Source organism: Macrobrachium rosenbergii, chromosome 28 (genome assembly GCF_040412425.1).
Source record: "Macrobrachium rosenbergii isolate ZJJX-2024 chromosome 28, ASM4041242v1, whole genome shotgun sequence".
In the NCBI taxonomy this organism is placed as follows: domain Eukaryota; kingdom Metazoa; phylum Arthropoda; class Malacostraca; order Decapoda; family Palaemonidae; genus Macrobrachium; species Macrobrachium rosenbergii.
This window is the reverse complement of record NC_089768.1, coordinates 3,058,246-3,079,655: the sequence shown is the minus strand read 5'-3', so window position 1 is coordinate 3,079,655 and position 21,410 is coordinate 3,058,246. Positions and strand designations below refer to the sequence as shown.

At 39.9% G+C, this 21,410-nt stretch overlaps 1 protein-coding gene across 2 annotated transcripts in view; it reads left to right on the top strand.

Moving 5' to 3' along the window:
* Positions 1–21,410, top strand: part of LOC136853977 (transformer-2 protein homolog alpha-like) — a 176,819-nt gene that overhangs the window by 123,496 nt on the left and 31,913 nt on the right. For both annotated transcript variants that reach the window (XM_067129898.1, XM_067129899.1), the window contains exons 5-6: positions 15,014–15,189; positions 15,367–15,504. In XM_067129898.1, the coding sequence (XP_066985999.1) occupies positions 15,014–15,189; positions 15,367–15,504 (314 nt within the window). The remainder of the gene's footprint in view (positions 1–15,013; positions 15,190–15,366; positions 15,505–21,410) is intronic.

Below are 21,410 nucleotides of genomic sequence, written 5' to 3'. Positions count from 1 at the left end.
CTTTGTTCGACACGACAACGACTTCGGTTCTCCAGGAAGGAAAGAACGCCGTGAATTCTCTCGACACCAGGATGCATCCACCTCTCGACGTCAGGACGCATCCAATTCTCGGCGCCAGGACGCATCCAACGCTCGACGCCAGGACGCATCCAGCTCTTGATACTAGGACGCACCCAGCTCTAGACATCAGGACGCATCAAGTGCTGTTTGTCAGGACGTAACCAGCTCTCGGCGCCAGGACGCAACACGACGATCACGCGTCCTCCCTGGAGCAATACAGCAAGAAGAGAAAGAGACGGAGTTGGGAGGAATTCATGACTTAGAAGATGTTTCAGAGGACGAAGATAAACCTTCTAATGCGGCTGATGATTATAAGGTTCTCTCTCGCTCTCTCCTGGAACTGTATGGGGAGGAGTTTAAGCCTGCTGCTCCTCGTTCTCCTCAGTCCCAGTTCAGCAGGAAGAAATCGAAGAAGCAGTCAGCGTTTATTAAAATGAAACTGTCCATTTCAGCAAAGAAGGCTCTGACCAGGATTGATAACTGGCTTAAGGAGCGGAGACAAGCAGTAAAGTCCACCTTCTGGTTCCCACCAGCCAGGCTTGCTTCGAAGGCGCACATGTGGTATGAGACTGGAGAAGCTCTTGGCCTGGGAGTTCCTGCCTCCTCCCAGGGGGACTTCTCTGGCATAGTAGACTCGTCTAGGAGACATGCCCTTAATTCAGCCAAGGTGATGTGGTCGATGACGGAACTAGACCATCTCATTAAAGGAATTTTTAGATCTTTTGAAGTGTTTAGTTTTTTAGACTGGGCTCTTGGAACTCTAGCCAAGAAAACAGAAACCATTCAGGCAACAGGAATTGAAGACCTTATCAGTATTATGGCCTGTATGGATAAGGCTCTGAGGGATGGAGCAAATGAGATGGCTTCACTGTTTACTGCAGGTATTTTGAAGAAGAGGGCTTTGTTATGCTCCTTCACGACCAAATCTGCTACAGTCGTACAGAAGGCAGAGCTCCTATACGCCCCCCTCTCGGAGCATCTATTTCCGGAGTCCCTGGTCAGGGATATTTCCCAGACTCTGACGCAAAAGGCTACTCAAGATCTGCTTACTCGCTCGGCGAGGAAGTTTCTACCGGCAATTCCGTCAGCTGCTAAGAAGGAGGAGAAGAAGGTTCAGCAGCCCTTTCGGGGTAGAGTTCCATCTAGAACGGAATTCAGAGGAAGAAGGCAAGAAACAGGCGGTAGAGCGAACAGAAGGATGTTTAGAACCCGCTCTCGGAATTGAAAAACAAGTCCTCCAGACAGCAGTAGGAGCAAGGCTGTCACACTTTTGGCAGGCCTGGGAAGCAAGAGGGGCGGACACCTGGTCCCTCTCAGTCATCAAGGAAGGGTACAAGATTCCCTTTATGGGAAAACCGCCACTTTCAACAACGCCACGAGCCTTAGTGGCTCAGTACTCGAACGCTATGAAACAAGAGGCACTCCTGAAGCTAGTAGACCAGATGTTGGAGAAAGGAACGATAGAACCAGTTTTGGAACTAGGATCCCCAGGGTTCTACAATCGCCTGTTTTTAGTGCCCAAGAGCTCGGGTGGATGGAGACCGGCCCTGGATGTCTGTGCACTGAACGGATTTGTAGAAAAGACCAAATTTACCATGGAGACGACTCAGTCGGTGCTGGCAGCAGTCCGCCCAGGGGACTGGATGGTATCTCTGGACCTGCAGGATGCTTACTTTCATATCCCCATCCACCCGACTTCAAGGAAGTTTCTAAGGTTTGTAGTCCAGGACAAGTGCTTCCAATTCAAAGCCCTTTGTTTCGGCCTCAGCACAGCCCCTCAAGTGTTCACCAGGGTAATGACAAACGTGGCGGGATGGCTTCATCGAGAGGGGATAAGAGTATCCCTGTACCTAGACGACTGGTTGATAAGGTCTCAGTCGAAGAACAGGTGTCTGGAGGACTTACGCAAGACGTTTCTGATGGCCCAGGACCTGGGTCTCATCATCAACAAGGAGAAGTCCCAGACCGAGCCAAGTCAGACGATTCTTTATTTGGGGATAGTTCTGGACTCAGCTCGTTTTCGGGCTTCTCCCTCCCAAGAAAGGCAAACCAAGTGCCTCGAGAAGGTTCAGGATTTCCTGGGAGACAGAAGTGCTCGGCAAGGAGTGGATGAGTTTGCTGGGCACCCTCCTCGCTCGAGAAGTTTGTCTCTCTGGGAAGGTTGCATCTCAGACCTCTGCAACACTTCCTTTCAAGAGTCTGAGACAGGAAGAATCAGGAGGACTCATTTTCCTTCCACATTCCAGCAGAGATCAAGAAGCATCCGAGTTGGTGGCTGGATCTGTTGATCTTAGGGGAAGGAATCTCCCTACGCAGGAAGAACCCAGACCTAGTGTTGTTCTCAGACGCTTCGGAGTCGGGATGGGGAGCAACACTGGAGAACAAGGAGGTCTCAGGCTCTTGGGAAGAGGGACAGATCGGATGGCACATCAACAGGAAAGAGTTGATGGCCATTCGGTTAGGATTGAAAGCCTTCAAGGAATCTGTCGCAGGGAGAGTAATAGAAGTGAATTCCGACAACACCACGGCTCTAGCTTACATCAGGAAGCAAGGAGGGACTCATTCTCTGTCACTGTACAAAACAGCAAGAGAGTTCCTTCTGTGGGCAAAAGACCACAGAGTGGAGCTGTTGATAAGATTCGTGCAGGGGCAGAAGAATGTAAGAGCAGACATGCTCAGCAGGAAAGGGCAAGTTCTGCCCACAGAATGGACCCTCAATCTTCAAGTTTGCCAGAAGCTGTGGAGATTATGGGGGAGGCCTTCAATAGACCTCTTCGCCTCCAGCCAGAACAAGAGAATCCCCAACTACTGCTCCCTAGTCCCGGACAGAGAAGCAATAGTAGTAGACGCCTTCTTGATGGACTGGACAGGGATAGACGCTTATGCGTTCCCTCCGTTCAAGATTATCAATCTAGTCGTCAAGAAATTTGCCCTCCTCGATTCAGTGAGAATGACCCTGATAGCTCCTTTTTGGCCAGCAAGAGAATGGTTCACAGAGGTGTTGGAGATGTTGGTGGATTTTCCAAGAAGTCTTCCTCCAAGTCCAAGGCTTCTCAGACAGCCCCACTTCGAGAGGTATCATCAAAACCCCCTCGCTCTTCAACTGACTGCATTCAGACTATCGAGAAGCTTGTCAGAGCGAGAGGATTTTCAGCACAAGCTGCGAGAGCTATCGCCAGAGCGAGGAGGGTCTCTTCACAGAGAGTTTACCAATCAAAGTGGGAAACCTTTAGATCTTGGTGTAAGCAGCATAAGGTTTCCTCAACCACTACCTCTGTGAGCCAGATAGCTGATTTTCTCTTGTCCCTCAGGCAAGATTCTAAGCTGGCCGTATCCACCATAAGAGGATACAGAAGTTTGCTTTCTACGGTCTTTAGGCACAGAGGCATAGATTTGTCGCAAGATAGAGACTTGAAGGATCTTTTAAAGTCATTTGAAACGACAAAGCAGACTTTGAGACCCCCGTCCTGGAATTTGGATGTGGTTTTGAAGTTCTTGTGCAGCAGGAAGTTTGAACCCATCTCGCAAGCAACCCTGAGAGACGTAACGAAGAAAACTCTGTTCCTGTTGGCTCTTGCTACAGCAAAAAGGGTCAGCGAGATTCAGGCGATACAGAAGCAAGTAGGCTTCAATCGTAATGGAGCAGTTTGTGCATTAAGGCTCGACTTCCTCGCTAAGAATGAGAACCCATCCAAACCCTGGCCGAGGACGTTTGAGGTTCCTAACCTCACTGATTTAGTGGGCCAAGAGGAGGAGAGACTCCTCTGTCCAGTTAGAGCCCTCAAGGCATATATTTCTAGGACAAAGGACTTAAGAGGTTCATCCAGTTCTTTGTGGTGTTCAGTGAAGGATCCGCAAAAGCCCCTCTCGAAGAATGCGTTATCATTCTTTTTGAGGGAGACGATAAGAGAAGCTCACCTCTTATGTGAAGAGGAGACCTTTGGTTTGTTGAAGGCGAAGGCTCACGAAGTAAGAGCCATTGCAACATCACTGGCATATCGGAAGAATATGTCAGTTAAGCAAATAATGGATGCCACTTTTTGGAGAAGCGACTCTGTATTCGCTTCTCATTACCTCAGAGAGGTAAGAGTCGATTATGAAAAGTGTTACACCTTGGGCCCATATGTAGCTACGGCTTCGGTATTGGGTAAAGGAGTTACTACCTCCCCTCAACCTTAACTTTTGTTTAGGATACCTGTAATTGGGTTGGTGTTTTATGGTTGTCTGAGGAAGCTTCCTTGTGGGAACAGCAACCTCAGTCTAGCTAGATAGGTGGATATCTAGTCTGCAAGGTTAGGTGGTTAGGTTGAGTAAGGTTGCAGGTAATAAAAGGGGGAATAGGTAGTACAGAAGTCTAGTCGCATTGTTGGTCTCACCCCGTTTGACAGACTCGATTGAGTTGTTTCAGCATAGCAGGTCTCCACCTGGCTGGCGCTCCTAAGGGAAAGCGACTCAAGAGGCAGGAACCTTTGAAGTCAGCTACCTTAGCAGGTAAGGAATCAAGGTGATTACCTACGACTTATAGTTGTTTCCCAACGATGTTGGCTGTCTTTCACCCTCCTCCAAATGTGTGAATCAGCTATATAAATATAACTGCCAGGTAAGTTCTATTCGTAAAAATGAAGTTTTTATGATAAAACAAAGTTTTATGAATACTTACCTGGCAGTTATATATATATTTAAAGCCCCACCCTCCTCCCCTCAGGAGACAGGTCGGGCAAGAGATGATCTGAGGAACTGAAAACGGGAATGATTCCAAGTACCACCCTGTAAGGGTTGTTAACCACCTAATCGAACACCTACCATTTGGCGGTTGCCGCGAGTTTTGAAAAATCTGCCGGTTCGACAGGGATTAAGCTATATATATATAACTGCCAGGTAAGTATTCATAAAACTTTGTTTTATCATAAAAACTTCATTTTTACGAGTATAGTCTAGGCTATGCTACCATATATGTATACATGGTACTGAATACCCTAGTGTAGGCACGGCTATACATTTTTTCCAACAAACAATGGGTTTTTTTGGAACCTAACCCCATTGTAAATACGATAATACCTGTATAAGCATTTTTAGTTTTGTGTGTGTGTGTGTGTGTGTGTGTGTGTTTGAACTCAAAATAGGTAGTTCTAAGCATTTTCAGAAGGGTTCTAAGTATTCGCAGGTTCTAGCTATTCGCGGGGTGGGGTGTGGTACGCATCCCCCATTTAATCTGAGGGTTTACTGTAATCTGCGTCTCATCACAAAACCATAAATCATACAAGCATGGTTTAAAAACTCTCCTACGCATAATAAAACCATTTGTAATTTTGTTTTTATGTAAGCTGCTTACCAGGTAATTACATAGTTATTTAGTTTCTATTAACCGGCAACTAGAATTTTGAAATTCACAGTAGCGCTACTTTTGTTTAGGCCAGGCGAGTGACCCTGCCCACTTTTGGGGTAAGAGAGGAACCAGCTTAGCAAACGAGCTCAATATGTTTCTGCCGGCTGATGGTTGAGGTTACAGTGATTGGCAGCAGCAGTTTTTTTTACTTTTTCTTCTCTTTTGATCTTGGAATCATTGGCGAAGTATTCTCTTTATGGTAGTCTTTTTACAGCAGAATTAGATAGTGTCAGGTTTCCACAGGAGACCAGTATTACTGATTTTGATGATTTTTAGAATTTTTTGACGAGACTTGTCAACAATGTCCGATTCGGGCTCTCAAAGTTTTAGGTATTGCAGTAAAGGCTTCAATACGTGACTGACTAAAGCCTGCTATGACCCTCATACTATTTTTACATCTTGCAGGGGTCAATTATGTTCTGATTTGACTTGTGAGGAATGTGTTTCTTGGGATCCTAAAATTTGGAAGACTTTGAGTAGTCATTTACCAACTTAGACAGGGACATAAAGAGGAAAGCAGTGGCTAGAGCTAGTAGCAAGAAGACTGTAGATGGTCAGGTGTCTGCTAAATCTGTTTCCGATAATACTTCTGATTCCATGTCTATTGTTCCACCCGATCCCCCTTCTCAGTCTGTACCAATCAATCCGCACCCTGGCTCCCTTACTCCTGATCCCGACCCCATTACCAGCCTTGAATCTAGAATTAACCATAAGTTTGGATTATTAGTCAATACGATGGAGAAAATTGGTGCTTCTGTTAAAGTCCGGATGGACAAGGTGAACATGAAAGGTGATGGTGAAGTGTTAGTGGAGGAGGTGGCTGTCTGTTCTGCTGATTCTCTTAGGCCAAGGTCCCTGGCAGACTTCCCTAAACCTGGGAGGAGCCAAGCTGGCAGCCCAAAGGAGGTCAGTGGGGTATGCCCACAGGCAGTTGCCCCCTCAGTCATTCCTGTTGCCAAGTCCCAGGTTACAAGAGAGTTCTGCTGGAAAGGCGTCTCTGTGGAAGTGGATCATCTTTCATCTAGTGTTTCCAGCAATGACTCCAGTCTTAGGCGCCAATGGCGTTTTCAAGGTGAATCTCACCCTCTGAAGAGGCGCACCCTGGGTGTATGTCAGCCTCCTGCAGTTCCTGTTAAGAGGGTTAAAGAAATTTCTCCAGAACATTTACCGTCTTGTATCTTTTGGGAGTCCAGAACATTTCTCCCAGGATCATCCGGAGTTAGTGGGACAATTTCAGCCCACTAAGCTTGCTACTGCTCGTAAGCACTCTTCTGCATCAAGGACCTCATCTTCATCAGGACTTGAGGTTTTTAAGGTGTGTGTTCCAGCACAAGGTGTACCAGTTCAGAGCCCTTTGCTTCAGCCCATCAACAGCCCCGCAGGTTTTCACACGTGTACTAGCCCCATTAGCTAAATGGTTACACTTGATGGGTCAACATTTCGCTATATCTCAATGATTGGCTCATTCACTTCCAGTCAAAGGAAAAATGTGCGAAGGACCTTCACAAGACCCTTCTTCTCGCTCAGAATTTGGGGTTCTTGATAAACTTCCCAAAGTCTCAACTGACTCCTTCTCAGGAGATAACCGATTTGGGGATGAGGATAAACTCACTGATTTTTCGGGTTTTCCCCTCCCCCCAAAGGATAGACTCGTGCCTTCAGAAGGTAGACAAATTTCTCACCCTTCTGTCCTGCTCTGTGAACAGCTGGATGAGCCTGCCGGGGACTGTCTCGTCCATGGAACAGTTCGTGGCCCTGGGAAGGCTGCACATGAGAAACTCGCAGTTCTTTCAGAAAATCAGCGGGAACAAAAAAATACTTGGATTAATAATGAAGGAAATAGAAGAGGACCTTGTTTGGTGGAATTCAAGAGACAAGCTCTCTCAAGGAAAGTCGCTCCTCCCTCTGAACCCCAACCTAGTGTTTTATTCAGACGCATCAGGCCTAGGTTGGTTATTATTATTATTAAAGTAGTTTAACCAGACCACTGAGGAGGCCTAGGTTGGGGAGCCCTCCTGGGAGACAAGGAAGTTTCAGGGCTTTGGACTTCAGAACCTAGGAAATGGCACAAGAGTGTGAAAGAATTGACGGCAATTCGCTGGGAATTGCAAGCGTTTGCATCAGGGGTGTCCGGGAAGACAGTGACCGTACACTCTGAGAACACCACCTCACTGTCCTATGTCAAAAAACAAGGAGGAACTCATTTGTCTACCCTTTGCCAAGCAGCAAGAGCCTGCTTGTTGAGGCGGATCAGAATCAAACCCAGATCTTAACCAGGTTTATTCATGGAAAATGCAACGTTAGCAGAGGAACTCGGCCGTTGAAAGCAAGTTCTATCCATGGAATGGACTCTGGACCCCCTTGTATGCCTAGAGTTTTGGAAACTATGGGGAAGGCTGGTTCTAGATCTGTTTGCAACTGCAAAGAACCATCATCTCCCTCTGTATTGTTCACCAGCGGCAGATTCACAAGCGTGGGCGACGGACGCATTGCTTTTCGATTGTTTGAACGTGGGCCTTTATGCCTCACAGTCTGATGGTGTGAGGAATAAAGGACCTCTGGAACTGAGAAGTTTGACACTGAGGTGCATTTGCTGCATATTGGTGCTGTTGTTCAGCGAATCTGGTTGCTCTCAGCAGGACAAGAGGATCAGGGGTCAATTGTGACTTTAAAAGATTTCTAGTAAAATGTAAATTACAAAAAATTGAATGAGGAGAAACCGTCTGTTGATGGTCCATGTTGTAACTGCTAATGTTAGGAAACAGTAAAGAACCACGATTAACCAGTCTGCCTTACAGAGATAAATCTGGCAGAAGCAGACATCCATACCAGAGAACAGTATTTATGTAAAGGAAGGACAAATAACCCTTAGTGTCACTCTTTGTTCATCTGCCACTCACATGCTCAGAAATTCCTAGATAATTGGCCAAGTAAAGTGTAATTGCTTGTGTATATGAGCCACTTGGTGGAGCAAGAGCACAAGTGCCATTTTTTTTTTACAAACAGAAAAAAGCATTTAAAGTTTTTAAACATCAATATCTTTGAAACCAACCACACGATTTTAATCTAGTTCTCACCATTGTAAAGGAAATTTATCTGTGTACCATATATCCAAAAAATTATGGCATTATTATATGTTTTACTCAAGCTATAGCATAAAATTTAAGGTAAAGTAAGAGTGTGCTTGCTTGTTCTTTTGCTTGATTATAATGGTTTTGTGGTTGAATATACTTTTGTCCATCTCTTAATTATTAAAATTACAACACATAAGAATAAATGTTATACAGTGCTTCCCCACTTTTTCATGGGAATAGGTTCCAGAACCCACCACAGAATTGTCAAATCCCCTCTAAAAATGCTTATAACTGCGTGTAACTGCCAAATCCCCTGTATCCCTCAAACTAAACTAAAATATACCTTAAATTACCATACTAAAACAACTTAATAAATATTCAAACAAAAATACAGCCCAAACTATCATCCCAAAACACCCTAAGTCATCTTAGATTAGTACCCTTTTACACCTGTTACCCTTATGTATATACAACCCCTAAAATGCTTATAACAGTGATTTACTAATTTTAAAATACTGTAATACTTCGATCTTACACGATTCGAGTTGTGCGAATTCACACACACACGAACTTTTCACTGGAACCTAACTAATGGGCATACGCGATTTTTTCACAGACACACAAAATTCTTGAGAAACCCTGCAGAAGTGGGTGTTTAATTTTCTAAGTAATTTACAAGTTTTCATGCTTTTATGTGTAAAATCTGTATGAAAAATGCATTTCATTCTTTTATGTGTAAAATCTGTATGAAATTGCATTTCATGCTTCTATGTGTAAAATCTGTATGAAAAATGCATTTGATGTTTTAATGTGCAAAATCTCTATGAAAAATGCATTTCATGCTTTCATGTGTAAAATCTCTATGAAAAATGCATTTCATGCTTTCATGTGTAAAATCTGTATCGAAAATGTATTATTTTTATTTTTTTACATGCATAAATTTGATGCAAAGGTAATTTCAGCACATTCACTTAGTGTACTTTTACAAGATGTGATACCCATTTGCAAAGTTACTGCACTTTTCAAAGATGATACCCCTGCAGAAAATGCTTGTTTAATGTTTGAAGTACATTTATAAGTTTTCATGCTTTTAACTGTAAAATCGATATGGAAAATTTATATTTATATTTCTGTACATAAATATCATACAAGTATTATGTCCATTTGCAAAGTCTTTGTCACAAGGACTTTACATGACCTTGAGATGAGGTTGTTCAGTTGCGCTCATTTGATAAAATGAATTCTTTAATGTGATATCAGAGATGTAACTAAGAGTTGTATAAGTGTCATTCTTTGAAAATTACTCTGTTCACCTCGGAGAAAAGTGCTGGTGCAATCTGTATGTGCATGTAATTACAGCACGTTCAGTTGGTGTACTTTTACAAGATGTGATACCCTGCATTTTTCAAAGATGATACCCCTGTAGAAAGTGTGTATAATTTTTAAGTTTTTGTGTTTTTAGGTGTAAAATCAGAATGGAAAATTTGTATTTATATATTTGCGCATAAATACGATACAAAAGCAGTACAGTTACTTTATTACAGTATCTCTCTCTCTCTCTCTCTCTCTCTCTCTCTCTCTCTCTCTCTCTCTCTCTCTCTCTCTCTCTCTCTCGTAGTTAGCGCTCAAACATACGTTTACAACTTATTATTCTCTGTACGTCATTACCTGTACAGTATATAATTTTAAATTGATTGAATTTTACCTGTACTGTACTATCTTCTACGAACATTATGTACATGTTTTCGATGTTTTATGGAATTGTACTTTTGTTGACTGTGACGTTTTGCCTAGTTACGCAAAGAAAACGGCTTTTACTCTTAAGTGACAAAGAAAACGGCATCCCATGAATTAGGGGTAACATTAGCATACGTACGCACCTACTGTAAATGCGCTATTATGAAACTGTGCAGTACTCAGTTTTTATGTCAACCATTTACTGTATTCCTTTTTTAAGGGTAATAAGCTAAATTTTAAATAAAATTACGCTAACTTTAGTTCATTTAAAAGTTAGCTTAATACAGTACTTTGGGAGCATGATTAGTGTCATATTTAGTACTTAAACTCTGGAAATAAACATTTATTAGCATTTTTAAAGACCATGCCAAACTTACGCGAAAATTCACCTTGCACGAGGGGCTCCGGAACCTAACCTCGCGTAATTTCGAGGTATGACTGTATTAATATTAATGTAAACACAGCAAAATACCTATAAAATGTTTAATACAAATTAAATAAGTCTTTAATACAAATTAAATAAATCTGTCTTACAGAACGCTTGACAACTAATCAAGTTAAGGCAGTCCCCAGTTATTGGCGGGGTTCCGTTTCTGAGGGTGTGGTGATAACTGAAAATCGCCACTTACTGAAAATCGGCGATTTCGGCGATTTTCGGGAGTTATCGCCGCTGAAAAGCGCGATTTTCGGTTATTGGCACCTCTGTTAGGTATGTATCGGCGCCGAAAAGCAGAAATCGGCGATTTTCGGCACCAAAAATTGCCGATTTTCATCGCTAGACAAGCCCCATAAAACCGAATCGCTGTTTACCAGGGACTGCCTGTACTCGTTTACATAGAGCCGTTTTCTCTCATAGTATTGAACTCATCCTGTTTTCTTTATATATTGGTAAGAACAATTAAATTATCACTAATTCACTTTTTTTTTTTCATAGAGCAACACTGTTTGTTCACCAATTACTGTATTTTTTCATATTGTGTTCGTGACTAAATACAGATTTTTATGATAAAAATAATATACAGTGTACATCACTGCTGTAATATATCCATTAAGCTCATTCCAGGTTTGGCCCCAGACTGAGCATAACAAGTGTACGATTCCATTTCTGTCATCCAAAAACACTTTACAGTAATATCATTTCAGATACATTGTACATTGCCCTTAAAAAGAGAGAGAGAGAGAGAGAGAATCGTACACCTGTTATACTCCGTCTTGGGCCCAACCTGGGATAAGCTTAACAAATACACCATTAATCATAATAAGTACTGTAAGTCATTTTTATCATTAAACTCAGTATTTAGTCACGAACACAATACAGGCAGTCCCCGGTTATCGGCGGGGTTCCGTTCCCGACGGCATGACAACAACCGAAAATTGGCGATAATAGCACTGATCCCTGGTTAGCGGCGCCGATAACCGGTTAGTGGCGCCGGTAACCAGTGATCAGCGCCACTGATAAGAGGCGATCAGCGCCGATAACCGGTTATCAGCGCCAATAACCAGTTATCAGCGACGAAAATCTGGTTATCGTCGTCGCTAGACAAGTGGCGTAAAACTGGATCGCCGGTAACCGAGGCTGCCGATAACCGGGGACTGCCATGAAAAAATACAGTAATTAGTGAATAAATAGTGTTGCTCTATGAAAAAAAGTGAATTAGTGATCATTTTAGAGACACGGTCAATAGAAAAAATCCGCAAATTGGTGAAAGTTCCCACAGAAAAGTGAAAGATACGTTCCACAAAAATCTGTGGCAAAATGAAGCGTGGAAAAGTGAACCTTGAAAAAGCGGGGTAACACTGTAAATACTAAAAAAAGTCATGTTAAACACCAAACAACATAAGTAAGACCAATATAAAAAAAAGGTTTTTTATTTATTTATTTTTTTTTTTACAAAGGCAAATCTGTTCGAATATGTAGACATAGTAACTGGTATGGTGTAAAAGTGCTTCTGAGAAAAGGTTGTGATGTCTCCATGGCTCTTGAATATCCTGTGGACGGAGAAATTGTAGAAGTCAGAGAAAGTACAGGTATAAATAGATTTGTGTGATAAGAAAATATGTGGAGTTGCTGTTATTTTCAGGTGATAGTTTTGTGATTGAATTGAATGATGAAATCCTGTAGAACTTAGTAAAAGCTTGAAACTTTGCCATAGGAAAAAGTTGAAAGGTGATGTGACCAAGAGTAAGGTTATGTGATAAATGGAAACTAGGGAGATGAAGCAAGTAAGTGGAAATGGGTGATGTAGGGATTGAACTAGACAACTGTGTTTTCATTTTTGGGATTTTTTGGATTTCAGAACTCAAGAATGCACTTAAATACACAAGTAAATTTCATTTCCAACAATAACCTTCTGTAAAACTAAAAAATATATACTGTGGCATCAAAAAGAACCATAATTTGCATTTTTACTCGTATCACCTGATCTTGTGTATCATGTGATCCTTAAAATTGTCCCAAAACATGATTTCATTACAAATAATGTCATGCATAGTAAGAGATGCATTTTTGGTAGGTTTCGTAAGAATATACTTAATATGCAGGTTTCATTTTTAATAGATTACACTAGGCTAGGCTTCCTATGATTTTCTCAGTTTTGATAGATTCCACTGATTTAAGGCTTATGTAAGTTAGCTTTTAACTGATTAATAGGCCTAGGAGCGAAAGTTCAGTAGGTTAAGTGAGAATCATTATACATTCAACCAGGCTTACCAAACTTGTGGATTGTGTAAGAATTCATGACTATTTCTTACAATTAACAAACACTTGGTACTGCATGCAAAACACTGGAATAAACAACAGCAAGTATTGACATAAACAACAGAATCAACAAATAGCTGTTCGCTGATGTTAGTTACCATAACTAACACATGTTTATTAAGAGTTGTGTGATAGTTGTTGACTTGTCAAAAGTTGATCAAGTTCAATGTAACTCCATAAATAAATATCAAATATATTTTTATTCATCTGTCACGCAATGGAGAAGAAGGTGGTAAGAAAGTATGCCACAAAATTTTAGCAGCTTATAGCTGTGGCTGAAAAAACGAATAATGAGCAGACTGCAAAATGTTTTGGAGGTATAAGCATCATCTGAAACTGGCAGAATCACACATGTACTTCATTTAATTTACTGCTTTTATAACTAAAGTAGTTGCATTTTGTAAACCCAACTTTGACAATGTACGAAAGAAATGTATCTCTGAATTAGGTTTCATTCAACAGCTAAAGATCGTGATAATGTTGGTAAAATGCAATCTGTTGATAATTTTAAGAATGTAAACAGAACCAGAATGCAAATGACTCATGATTGCTCTGTTCATATCTTGTAATATGATAATAATATGACAATAATACATACAGTATGATTGGATACAGAAAAAACAAGTTTTATTAAAATTATTATCATTATTCTCTATACAACTATTATTCGACTTTTTGCGAATGGATATCAGTCGGTGTAACAACCTAGCAGGGACTCTCTCTCTCTCTCTCTCTCTCTCTCTCTCTCTCTCTCTCTCTCTCTCTCTCTCTCTCTCTCTCTCTCTCTCTCTCTCTCTCTCTCTCTCTCTCTCTCTCTCTCTCTCTCTCTCTCTCTCTCTCTAACCATAGTATCTATATTGCTCCATCCATTCCTGATGAATGAGTGTAAACCTGTACAGACATAAACAACCAAATCGAGAAACATCTGATTGTCGACGTCGTTTACCATAACTATCTAGTTGTTAAGTTGTTAAAACTTGCTGATTCTCAATAGTGGCTTCGATAAGTAAAATTAGAATATTTTTTTATTCATCCTTCTCACAATGGAGGCCTTGAGAAAGAATGCCAGTAAATTAAACCTGCAGGTCATAGTTGTGGCTGAATAAAACTAATGATGGACAGGCTCCAAAACACTTTGGAATAGGCAAAAGCGATGTCCAGAACTGGGGAAAACACATTTACAAAAACACTATTGATTAGCAGATTAGCAGATCTCGTACAGGTTTCCCACCCCATCCTCCCCTTCAGGGGGATGGAACTTTGCTGAATGAGTCGGAAGCTTTAACTGTTCTAGGGGTAACTTGTGATTCACATCTAACTTTTGAGAAACAACTAATGAAAGTTTCAGCAAATGCTGCACGAAAGTTAGTTGTTGTTCGTAAGGCCTCAGAATCAACGCAACCTGTTTTAGGTCGTGTACTACTTCCTTTACTGGAATACTGTTCTCTGGTGGGATGTCTGCTTCTGCCAGAGATTTACTGTATCTCTTTTAGATAGAGTGGTTCAGGATGGTAAGTTTCTGTTTTCTTAACATGTTAAGTTAATTTTGTATTTTATTAAAGATAAAAATAAGTATTCTTCATTAGTAGGTTCTACTGTAAATGTCTCTGAGCATTGTCTTACATACATACATAACTCATAAGCTTTTACTAAAGGGTAGTGGTGCTTAAGAGTTCAGTCTAAATATATGCTTGTGGGCAAGCCCATAGCTGTGGATTTATTTGATGCTTATACAGGCGGATGTACAGTACATTTTTTAAAAGAAATTGGTTTATAGTAAAGTTTTAATTTTTACTTGTCCATGTTATGTTATTGAGTACTCTTATCCACTGATATTTGTTAATATTCCCCACATTGTAACACTATCCTCATGCTATCATTCATGTCATTATGTAACTTCTTTCAGTGCCTGGCTTCTGGCCTAAAACATACGAGTATACTTTGGCTTTATTTTTATGTTTTCTGTGTGTTTTAGGTGGATTTTTTGTTCAATTTCAGACTGGTAAATCCCGAGGTTTTGCATTTGTTTATTTTGAATCCCTGAAAGATGCTTCAGAGGCAAAAGATGAGTGTTCCGGCATGGAGATAGATGGGCGACGAATCAGAGTAGATTTCTCCATAACAAAACGTCCACACACACCTACCCCGGGCATCTATATGGGCAGGCCCACCTCGTAAGTTATACTTTCCAATGTTATTACAATATTGTGCATTTTTTCAGATAATCTTATGCTTTGATATCTAAAATTTTAATTGAAATTTTCTACCCAAAATATGTAAAAGTGTTGTATGAAAGTTTGATACTAGTTAGCAGATTGATGTTTCTTAAATAACTTGCTGGGCTTTTCCAGACAAAGAGGCTATGACCGAGGCTACAGTGGTCGAGGAGGTGGTGGTGGTGGTGGAGGACATAGAGGAGATAGGTATCGTTCTCCATCACCACGTTACAGATCTCGCAACAGTGGAAGACGTGATTATTATGACCGAGGGTAAGTACCCCATCATGTAATTTCTCTATCAAAAATATTGTTCTTGATGGTGCTAGCTAGTTAACACTGCAATCGCTAGTGCTAAGGAATTGCTTCACTTTAATTCAGAGGAAGTGGGTTCATTGAAACTTAAATATTTCTTAATTGTCAAGTTAAATTTCCCTGTTCAATAACAGCTGTCATGGAATTGGCACACACTGTACTATTTATAGAAAGTTGGTAGTAACTGAAGATCTTAGCTGCACAATAATTGAAGATGTTGCGTATAGAATCTTAGATGCACAATGGTTGAAGATATTGCATATAGAAAGTTAATAAGAATTGAAGATCTGAACACCTCACTTTTCACATTTTTCAAGTATGAAAATGTAAAAGGGTTATTTGTATATGTAAAGCCTATATTTGGTAACATTATGATGGAGATGCGTATTTAAAGAAAGAAGTTGACTTTGTCCGAAGTTGTTCATACCAGAATACAAACCTTTGTTTTTAGTATGGATATGCCTTCAGCTACAGCTGGTCCAGTCCTTGAAACTTGGTAATGAGGTAGTTATATAGCAGCAGGTGAGTTAGGGGGTGGGTAATCCACCCACTCACATTGTAGCCATTCTGGAAAACTGCATCCTGATGCCTGTTGTTGATGCTTTTGCCTTTAGTATTTTTAGGTTTGAACAGTTAATAACATTTTCTTGGTTTTGTGGGCTCAGGTCTCCTTTGAAACTGATTATATCTTGTTTGTGATCATTGCAATATTTCTAGCTGCTGTCCATTTTGGGATGCCTGCATAAACTTAGTCCTCATAAATGTGATACACAGCAGAGAAACCCAATTTGGTATGTCAGAGAAATGTGACCACCTTTTAGCTTTGGTCCTCTTACACTTCCTCACTTCCCTCTTCGTCTTCCTGGACAAGGGGAACGTAGGAAGACCTGGAAAACTCCCCTGTGCAAGAATGCTAAGAAGTCCTCTGACAGTTATTTCTCATCTGTTGATACAGTGATCTGAGCACCCCTTCACAGAATTAGTGCAGATTGATTGGTGCACAAGTTTACTTGCGACCAGTATCCATTACATGAGTCTGCTTATGCGTGATCCCTGGTTACTCTCAGTCACCTGCATGCCCTTCTTGGAAATGGAGGACCAACCCTTACTTTTCCCAAATTGGTGCTGCTTCAAAAGCATATAGGGAAGGCCATAGTGGTTTTTCAGTTTGGTTTTATTATATAGGTATTTAGTTATATACTGTACATGGAGGCAATGAGCTCCAAAAAATTTTAAAGAATAAAATGAAAGGTATGAAAAGTCAGAGATATCAGACTTCCAGAAGCTCGTACATTTAAGTGAAAATATAAATGCTTGTGCACACACCCAACAGGAGTAAAAGTGTTAGAAGGTAAGATATGAAAATGTGCTTAATAAAATGATTAATAATCTAACTTTTCAAGTGTCGGGTTGAACAAGAGACTACAATAATTGTATACCTGTAGTATGTACAAACCAGAGAATTGTGCAGAGACTGCACATGCACACCAACTTTAACTTTTGTATTAGGACTATGTCATCTGATTTTAATTCCATTTAATGTACTGCAGATAAAATTTCAGTTCAGCTTTAAAAGATAATGGATGTATAATTAGTGTCAAAAGTATAATGAGGTTTGTGATTAGTGAGTCATAGGTATGTTGTTGAATTGCTACTATACATGTCCCTATAGTACAATGTGGCAAAACCATGGATCTCGCAGGGATTTTGAACAACCAAGGGTGCCTGAAAGTTGATGGTGTGCTTTTATTTGATTTCATCCGATTAAAGTTGGATTATCATTTCTACAGCCTCATGAAACCTGTGGGGGAAAATATACAAATTGATCAAACTGTTTAGCCAATTTGTATTTTGAAATTTTTTTAGGAGTCTTTATCCCCAGGCCTTAAAATAATAGGAATCTAACTACAATACTATTTAGTAAACATTACAGGCAGTCCCCGGTTATCGGCAGCCTGGGTTTTTGGCGATCCGGTTTTATGGCGCTTGTCTAGCGCCGCCAATCCCCACTTACGAGCTGCACTGATAACTGGGTATCGGCACCAATAACAGGAGATTAGCGCTGATATCGACGATTTTCGGTTATCATCACGTCGTCAGGAACTCAACCCCCGCCGATAACCGGCGACTGCTTGTGAATGGGTGATTTTTGGTTTGTTGCTAGTGGAAATCAAAGAATCTCACATTTCATTCTTGGATACATTGAACTTTTGAAAGAACTTTTATTTAAATTGGAATAGAGCCAAGACAGCATTCTTTTTGTTTTTTTTTTAATGTATCAGTTGAAAAAAAAAGACATATTAAAATTAAAGCATACTTGGATAAAGCTACTCATACAAATCTCCCACTTTCACTGTTTTTCACACCATGATGTTAACATAAAAAAAATAGAAGCTGTAGACCTTTTCCTACAAGGCCAAAGCTGTAGATCTTTTCCTACAAGCCTATAGAATTTATAACCCTGCTTATTAAAATAAAATCAGAAACCATGAAATTTTGAGGTCCATGATGTTGCCTATCCTACCTGGTTTCTTTAAAAATAAAAAGGGGAAGCATTCACTATTCAAACATGGAAAAAAGAAATTGGCAAGCATATAGAGAAGAACTGAACCAGTTACCCTACCTTAGTAAATTTGGAGAAAATCATAAGGATAAAAAGCATACATTTAAATTTCATTTTACCATTACTATCCATAAATCCTTTTGTAAAAATAAAATTGGAAAAATTAATGCAAAGGATGAATGCAGTTGCCACAGTTACAATTTAGTTTAGTGGAAGAGACCAGGTGAAATCTCAGTAAATGTTCCAAGAGCACAAAAGAGCTGTTTTATGTTAATAACAAAAACAGTACAATAGCCACACATTGTTAGGGCCATAGAGTGAAATTAAGAAAAGTAAACTGGTATACAGAAGCAACAATGTCAAGTGCTCCAAGGTAGTGGAGTGGATCCTTGTAACGCCGTACTAACAGTAGCTGGAAAGAAATTCTTCAGTGTTTAAGACAAGATAAATGCTTGCCAAACCCTTAGAGAAACTAAACTGTCCACATTTGTTAGAGAAGGTAATACAGTCCAACCTCTTGAATCCGGGAACCTCGGGATCAGGCCACTGTTGGACCACAGAAAATCCCAGAATATGTAAGCATAGTCTTGCAAGCTAATTCTACATACAAATGGCCTAGTTGCCGACTTAGCCTACTAGTTGGGTAAGCTCTGACACCATTTTTTATAATTTTATATTTTCACTTTATCATTTTATAACTTCATACTGTGTAATTTTCTTTAAAATGGTGTACTTTATTTAACACATTCTGCCTACATTCCTGAGTTAGCCTAACAGTAAGTCAACTCCTTAACTTTTCTCAGAATCTGCAAATATTATCGGTGACTTTCATTCCCTAAATTTACTATCTTTTAATTATCGCTATTAGCTTCTTCGTCATTTATTTTGATTGTAGGGGTAATGACATTACAGAAATAAAGAATGAATTTCGGTGATCACTAAGTGCATTTGACATTTCGCCGTTAAAAAGTAAACAAAGCACACTGCCATCTATTGAGGAAAATGAACACTAAGCATTTGTTAACAGGAGGGGAAGTATAGAAACATTTTCCAGCATAGATAAAGATTTATGCTTGCACTTCTTACCTCTAGCTTCATCTGATCTCTTGTGTGGCATATTGGATGGGTAAATATACAGCTATATAAAAGAAATTATCAAAACCATATCACCTATAAATCTTTTAAGCACTAAGAGTAAGGAATTTCTCATTGTGTGTGTTAAAAGTTTTGGCTTGGTAGAGCCTTCTCAAGTGGGATCTTTAAAAACATATATTTATTCATGAAAAGTTAATATGGCAAACATATTTGACTTTACACATTTTCATTACTAACAGTTATTTTTATAAAAATAAAAGAGGTATGGCATAATTTTTATTTTTGGGAAGTTGTACACAATATGTGGTGCCACCCTTGTGGCTGCCCAACGAACTAATGGCGGCTGATTCAAAATCGAGCTGAACCATGGGAGTTCCCGGACCACAGAATGCCAGTTTTAAGAGGTTCAAATGTAATCTACAATTCCCCTGGATTGATCGAACGCCAAACACCTGACCTTCATGACTGACACCATGATTAGTACCCCATGAACAGATGGTCAGCATAACAACAACAAACTAGAATGGGGAAGTAGTCAGAAGATCGAACAGGAAGAATTTGTTTCTGAAAAATTTTACCTTGTTTCATTTCCTCTGACAATTAGCACAGCAGTCCTTATAATAAGGGCTTTAAGTGTAGTTTTAACAGTATACCAAGATTATTGTACAAGACAAGGATCTTATTTGATTGTGAGCTTCAGAGAATGTGATTGATCATATTCTTCAGAAGTATTATGAATCATGATGAGCATACTTCATATAGAACAAGAAAAAAAGAGTAATCAACTTGTTCAGCAGTTGTTCACAGAGTAGTCTCCCATGTGAACAGTGGCAAAGAAGAAAGACATAGAAATTAATGTACAGTTGACCCTGCCCCTCCCACATCCATATATAACCCCTTCCCCCTTCCCAATACCACATAAACATTCAGTAATCAGTTTATGAGAAGCAAGTTTCGTGCTATTTGGAATTATTAGATATTAAACAGCAAAAGAAATACAAAAGATTAAACATGATCAGTTTCTTTTAAAATATTTTTTCCAACTTCAGCCTTAATTGCCTTGTGATCCATTCTGCTATTAACTTTCCTCATGTCATCGGTCACAAATATGTTGCATTCATAGTGTTTCGCAAACAGTTTTGTATTGCTTTTTATTCTTCCAGAGTACAAAAGAAGTGATATTGGCACCTCTGCAAAATTAAAGAAAATCTGTAAGGTGCCCACTGATTAGTAAGGAAATTAGAATTCTTGATTAAATTGACCCTGTAGGGGGTTAGTGCTGTCAGTGCACCTCATGCGTTGCACTTTATAGGCATTACTCAAGTTTCTTAGCAGCGTCCTTCCAGCCCCTAGCTGCAACCCCTTTTATTCCTTTTGCTGTAGCTCCATTCATATTCTCTTTCTTCCATCTTACTTCCCACGCTCTCCTAACACTTGATTCATAGTGCAACTGCTTTGAGGTTTTCCTCCTGTTACACCTTTCAAACCTTTTTATCATCAGTTTCTATTTCAGCACTGAATGACCCCATAGGTCCCAGCATTTGGTCTTTGGCCTAAATTCTTTATTCTATTCTTGATGTCATTGAGAAGATGGTTAGAATAATTTTGTTTGAAAGAGAAAATTCCCCCCCCTTTTTTTTTTCTTCTCTTCTTCTTAACCCTTAAACGCCGACTGGACGTATCATACGTCGACTAAAATTGTCTGTTGGGTGCCGAGTGGACGTTCCGTACGTCGACTACAAAAAATTTCAACCTTCAGTCAACTTTGACTCGACCGAAATGGTAAAAAAACGCAATTGTAAGCTAAAACTCTTACATTCTAGTAATATTCAATCATTTACCTTAATTTTGCAATAAATTGGAAGTCTCTAGCACATTATTTCGATTTATGGTGAATTTTTGAAAAAACTTTTTCCTTGCGTCCACGCGGTAACTCTGCCGAAAATTTCAGAAATTCTTTGGTCATTTTGTCGTAATGTTTGCACCGGTTTATATTAGTCGTTACATAAACTTTTATATATGGAAATGTGCGAAATTTCATGCAGAATACAACAGAAAATAAATCATGGTTGTAACTTCTATCAGTTTTGAAATATTTCCATATAAATCACGATAAGTGCCAAAATTTCAACCTTCGGTCAAATTTAACTCGACCGAAATGGTCAAAAAACGGAATTGTAAGCTAAAACTCTTACATTCTATTAAT